General features: G+C 39.5%; 1 protein-coding gene across 2 annotated transcripts in view; it reads right to left on the reverse strand.

Moving 5' to 3' along the window:
• Positions 1-5,771, reverse strand: part of rpgrip1 (RPGR interacting protein 1) — a 29,233-nt gene extending 23,462 nt beyond the window's left edge. For both annotated transcript variants that reach the window (XM_076288965.1, XM_076288964.1), the window contains exons 1-8: positions 5,590-5,771; positions 5,287-5,340; positions 2,709-2,832; positions 2,303-2,508; positions 1,994-2,093; positions 1,365-1,487; positions 1,159-1,264; positions 387-410 (exon numbers count right to left, since the gene is read on the reverse strand). In XM_076288965.1, the coding sequence (XP_076145080.1) occupies positions 387-410; positions 1,159-1,264; positions 1,365-1,487; positions 1,994-2,093; positions 2,303-2,508; positions 2,709-2,832; positions 5,287-5,340; positions 5,590-5,674 (822 nt within the window). In that variant the 5' untranslated portion in view covers positions 5,675-5,771. The remainder of the gene's footprint in view (positions 1-386; positions 411-1,158; positions 1,265-1,364; positions 1,488-1,993; positions 2,094-2,302; positions 2,509-2,708; positions 2,833-5,286; positions 5,341-5,589) is intronic.
• Between the last annotated feature and the right edge of the window lie 229 nt (positions 5,772-6,000).

Raw genomic sequence — 6,000 nt, forward strand, 5'->3', positions numbered from 1 at the left:
CTTACTGTAACTCTAACCCTAACCCTAACCGTAATCCTAACCCTAACTTGTTATGACAAAAACCGAATGACAGAAGCGTTATGTCATAAACGTTTATGACTTCTTTATGACATGTGCATGACAGTGTCATGTTACTCTTATGTCGATTCTGTCAAGTAAAGTGTAATCTAAATGAGTACTATTAGTAATCTTATTTGTGCAGATTTTCAGAAATATAATTTCTGCACTGAAGGTCTTACTGTCAGGTCAGGTGTTAGCCCATATAGTTTTTTTTCTTTCAAAGAGGATTATCAGTACTAATAATAATCATTAGAAGAGGGATCTTTCTACCACTTAGAATGATAACACATGGATAGATGTGGATGTTTCTGATGAATTTCACTTACCTCTCGTAAATGGCCCTCATATGTCTGTTGACACATAACAGAGGACATCAGGGAACACAAATAGGGCTTTTCAAAGGCATAGCAAAGTAACAGTTTATCTTTTTTGTCAGGGTACTGCTTTAAAGTTTAACTGATAGGTGTTTCACTTAAAAGTAAAGTATTCATAAAACGACACCTTTTATGGGCTACAATGATTTATGTCTTAGTTGATGAATGGTGACAGCTGGTTGATTGCACACTTGTTTATGGGAAGGAAAACAGTCGTGCCTTTGATTCAGAGAAGAGCAACTAGATAATCCTGGATTCCAGGAAGAAAGCCCCGCCTCTGTAGCGCTCTTTGGATTAAAGGCCCCGAGGTGGAACGTGTTGATAATTTCACTTTCAGGCCTGCAAAGCACCAACCTAAGCTAGGAAACCCCTCAGCCACTGCCAAATACGTACAGCTCAGGAGTGGCTTTATTTCAGGTGAAAGAAGAAAGCTATAGCCTGAGTCATCAGTCTTTCAGGGCTACAGAGGACATGTGGTGAGCAGTCCTCACCTGGCATATCAGGCTCAGGTATACCCTGCTAGTTTTGAGGCACCAACCCAATAATTATACCTCTCCCTTATGACCGTGTCAATTCTCACAACAACAAACTTCCTCCAAAGCATATAGATGAAATGGTAAAAGGCCACTGATTGCTGGCAGCCCAGCTGGTATCAGTTGTGGCTATAGGTCAGAAAAGCCATTTCTCTTTATTTGTTTCCACAGTTTTTCAGTGTCTGTCCCACCTCTTGCAGCATGTTGAATTTCTCCTGTATCAACAGGAGCGCAGCACTTTTGTCCGATAGCTGTTTCTGGAGGCGAATAAAGTCTACGTTTTCCCTGATGGTCAGCCTAAGGAAGGTACGCAAAAGGTCATTGATCAAAATGAGTCTGTATTCAATTATATTCATGAACTAAATTCACATGAGAATAAATGTTTTGTTTATTTTACCTGTGTCCATCTGCTTGTTGTTTCTTAATTTCTTTCATACTTTCTTCAGTGTCTTTAAGAGGCTGTGGTGCCTGTTCCATCTTACTAGCTCTCGCCTGCTGAGTTTCAAGCATGTTAGATTTGCTGTGGAAATTGAAAAAGAATAGAGTAGAATATCATTTCCAAAACATGCATATGCAATTCTTTGATCTTTGATCCAAAAATGATGAGTTCATGAAAAGTTTTAAATTAAGGAAAAAGCCTCCATTATAACTTAAGCCAAACCTCAGTGCTTGTAGGGGGGGGGGCTTGAGGCCAGCAGATATTAAAGTTTACATCATGATAAAACAATGAAGATATGGTAAGTTTTCTACTGGTACCAGTTACTGCCACCAGCTATCCCTCAAATGCCACAATCTTTGCAAATATTTAATCTGTGACTGCAAAAACTCTCTTAAGTTTAATTTCACGTCTGGCTACCCTCCATGGAGGTGCACTATAGTATGGTACAGTGTAAGAGGTTAAATATAGAATCATACTGTTGTTCTGAGGACACATTCTTAGGCATTTGAAGCATGATTACTAATTGACATTAAGACTACCACAGTGACGCCCATCTTGTTTGGTCATTTGTTTATAATTGGACCTACAGTCTCTCAGTGTCTCCTCTGCTTTCCTCCAGAAGGGTAAGTTTGTTTCGATAAGATGTCTGCCCTGGATGCAGAACTTCTCCCTCACCAATCAAACCCCCTGTAAAAATAAAAGTGAGAGGCAAAAACCCATTAAATCATGTGTTATTTAAAATACCTTCCTGTCTCATTAGTATCTTTAAAATTCTAGTTTCGAGAGATCTGAATTTTATAAAAACAAAATATTTTCTGTAAAAGAGTAAGGCACATCGAGACATCGAATGGGCAAACATATGACTGCACTCTCTTAATATGTTCTTAGTTCCATACCTTTATGCAAACGAGAGGGGCCACGGCCTCCCATATCCAGTATATGCTGCCTGGCCATGCTGAGTTTGTTCTGTAGTAAAGTCTTCTGGCTCTCCAGAGTGGCCACACGGGCCTCCAGCTCCTGGATGGCATCCTCCGTCTCTCTGTCCCTTCCCACAGCAGTACCTGGCCTGCCCTCCCTCAGACGGAGCAGCTGGGTAGAAAGCCTGACAGAAAAAAATGGAAAATTAATAATATAAAAAATATATAATAATAAACACAGAACAATAATATAAAAAATATATAAACACATAACAATAATATAAAAAAATATAAATAAACACATAACAAACAAGCAAACACATAACTTGCTAAAAGCAAATATATGTATATTTAATATATGCATGGCAGGTGTGATAAAGGCTACCTGCGCAGCTTCAATTCTTGTGCCCGAGTGTGTTGCTTCAAGAGAGTATTTTCCTCTTGCAGTCGCAAACATTGGTCCTCCAGCTGTTCCCGTGGTACAGAAAAAATCCGCTGACGATCTGAAGCTGAAGATAAGAGGGAGAGATAGTGGCAGAGACAGGATGAGGCTGGAGAGAACTTTTCTTTAAAAAAAAAAAAAAAAAAAAAAAAAAAGATTTCAAAACAGGTGAGGTAAAATGTAACCCTGAAAAACCCACAAAAATGACTGATGTTTAAATAAAACCATTAGCACGTATTCTTTGTTGATTACAGAATAATGTTTTTGGAATAGAAATTTTGTCCTATTCAAATGCGGTCATGCTCCACTGTTAGCCACTAGTCAAGACAAGTCAAGTTTTTTTATATAGCGCATTTTTATATTGACAGAGTGCAAACCAAAGCACTCATAAAACACACAATGTCACACAATGATGATAACAATATTGAAAAATATGATAACATTATGACAGACAGAGACATAACAAACATATTAACAATTAAATGTATTTGTCTTGTCTTGATGTCATGGGTACGCTGGTGACTACGCCACTCCATCCGGCATCTTTTGTCTTGTTGTTATGTGTCTTGTTTGTGGAGCGCTTTGGATTGCACTATGTGCATGTTAAATGCGCTTTATAAATAAATCTGACTTGACTTGACTTGACTTGACTTGAATTAAAATGATTAAATTAGAAGATTTTCTTTGAGATACAAAAAGCTCCACTTTGATACGGACTGGACACCCTTTGAAATCTTGATATCAGATATCTTGACACAACATTTAAACATGTGAAAGCACCAATGGAGAATGCCTTTCCCTGCTTTACGAGCTTTCTTACCATCGACGTGCTAGCCGACAACCCTTTTGGGTGGGGGGGTAGTGTATTAAAATGTCTAGTGTTGTCATTGTCTTGTCTTTTCTTTTCTTTGGCCTCCTTATGGGTTTCATGTGGGTGTCATATGTTTTTATGTCTAATGATTCTCCAATAAAACCCTATTTGACAAAATAATAATAAAAAATAAAATAAAAACAAGATACTGAACAGAGCAGCGAAACTACCAGCAAATCACCTATGTTAGGATGCACGTATGGCATAGTTAGTGCCGGTCACAATGTAAGTGTTGGAAACATTTCCCAATCAAGAGTCACCTAACTCTATTCACTTTGTGAATGAGTCTGGATTTTTCCAGGCTAGAGAGCACCATGGCTGGTGGCATCTATGCACAGCATGGGACCTGCTCTACGCTGATCACCCATAAAGCACTGTGGAGAGTCATGCAAACAGCCCAGGCCAAGAGAATAATTAAGGACGCCCCAGCCACCAGCTACAGGCCATCAGGCTGATGAACAATAAGAGGCTGATAGGGGAGCGTATCAGCACGTAGCCCTATTGCATACAACAGTTTCTGCTTGACTGGACGAACAACTGTTAAGTCATAGTGATCATCCATATTCTCTAACAATTTTCCTCCAAAATACAATAATCAATGTTGTCTCTAGTTAGTTTCAGAGGGTGGCTGGTATCCCAATCTTTGTTACTGTAGCCTACTCAACAATAGCACTAGATGTCAGTGTTCATGAAGTGAAGAAATTAAAATGAAATGAAATTATTGTTCAGTGATCTTTACTCTTTTGTGTGCCATATGCTGTTGGCTATTAAAAACAGCAAGAATGATGTACATACAGTATCTAGTCATTTTCAGCAATGGCATTGAGTGTTTAATAATAATAGACTTCAAAGCATGATCTTACGTTGGTTATTTCTTAACAGTGCACTGTGTGGAATTTCTTGGTAAGCACGAGTGAGCTTCCTCTCTGGTGTTTTTTTTGTTTGACCTTTGGTTCAAATATTCTGTCTGCTAAGAAACATAAATAAATAAACATGACCAGCATCTCCTACAGCACAGTGTTTCCGCCACTGCAATGGGGCATTGGGATTGGTTTTTGGCCAGAGGGAAGAATGTCAATTACTAGCCACCCACCAACACCACTTCCAGCCATGGACGGATTATGAAATTTCGGGCCCCTGGGTCCAGTTGTATTAAGGGCCCCCCCACTAATTATCACATATGTGGGAGGGGGGTTTGGGGGTCCTCCCCCAGAAATGTTGATGTTGTTTGATGTGATTTCCTGTATTCTGGTGCATTTTGGGGATGGCCAATACTAAATTCAATCAGATTCATAGCCTACATCCTGATTTGTTGATATTGAGGCAATGATTCCATGCAAAGGCTTGGGCTTCAGGGCCCCCTAACCCCTTGGGCCCCTGGTGAATGCTCAAATTTCAAGTAATCATCATTCACATCATACAATACCATGTCATTGTGTTGGTGTTATGGACGTGACAGTTTTGTGTGGAAATGCCCAAAAAGAAAACAAAGAAATGGAAAAAAAGTGTTTACCGTGATTTGCCCTTTATTTTAGTCCCGCTTTGCAGTACATCTAGTTTTAGTTGAGTTGAGTTTAGTTAAGTAAATTCATGTATCAATTGGCACCTTGGTCATGTATCAACTGCTTGAGGATAAATGAACACTCTTACCTTTAATCTTAAAAACCTGAGGCCTCCGCAACTGTCTCATGTCTCGACTGGAATCTATCATTTTGGGGAATACAGAGATGCTGGTTAACACTCTTTCTCTCTTTCTCTCTCTCTCACTCTCTCTCTCTCACACACACACACACACACACACACACACACACACACACACACACACACACACACACACATACATACATATACACTCAGACGTGCACACACACATACACACACACATATATATATACTCTCTCTATCTCTCTCTTTCTCTCTCTCTCTCACACACACAAACACACGCACACACACCTTGCATGACTGCCATCACCCCTCCTCTCAGGCCAATATCCCTCACTGGGAGATCACCTGCAGTCTCATCCATGGCTAATGACATTTCCAGGATTGTTGTCTCCAGCCAATTAGAAGATAGTATTTAAAGCCATCAGCACAGGCTCCAAAGATGACAGTTGATGTACGGTAAGTTCATCACGGACGCCACGATAGTGCATTAACTCCCTAAACAGGAAACACAAACTTGTTTTTTTCAATGGTCCATAATCACACTTACAGAAGATGCATTAGTAAATCATGGAGATCACACTCAGTGCATTTGCAAAACATACAATAATGTATAAAGTACAGGTACTTCAGGTTCACATGACAAGTTGCTATATCTTGACTTGGGGACCTTCAACAGTATTATCAAACACCAATTTATAA

Source organism: Alosa pseudoharengus, unplaced genomic scaffold (genome assembly GCF_046254945.1).
Source record: "Alosa pseudoharengus isolate Yale_2024_CS ecotype anadromous, Long Island Sound unplaced genomic scaffold, YU_APseudo_1.1 YU_APseudo_1.1_scf_17, whole genome shotgun sequence".
Classification (NCBI taxonomy): domain Eukaryota; kingdom Metazoa; phylum Chordata; class Actinopteri; order Clupeiformes; family Clupeidae; genus Alosa; species Alosa pseudoharengus.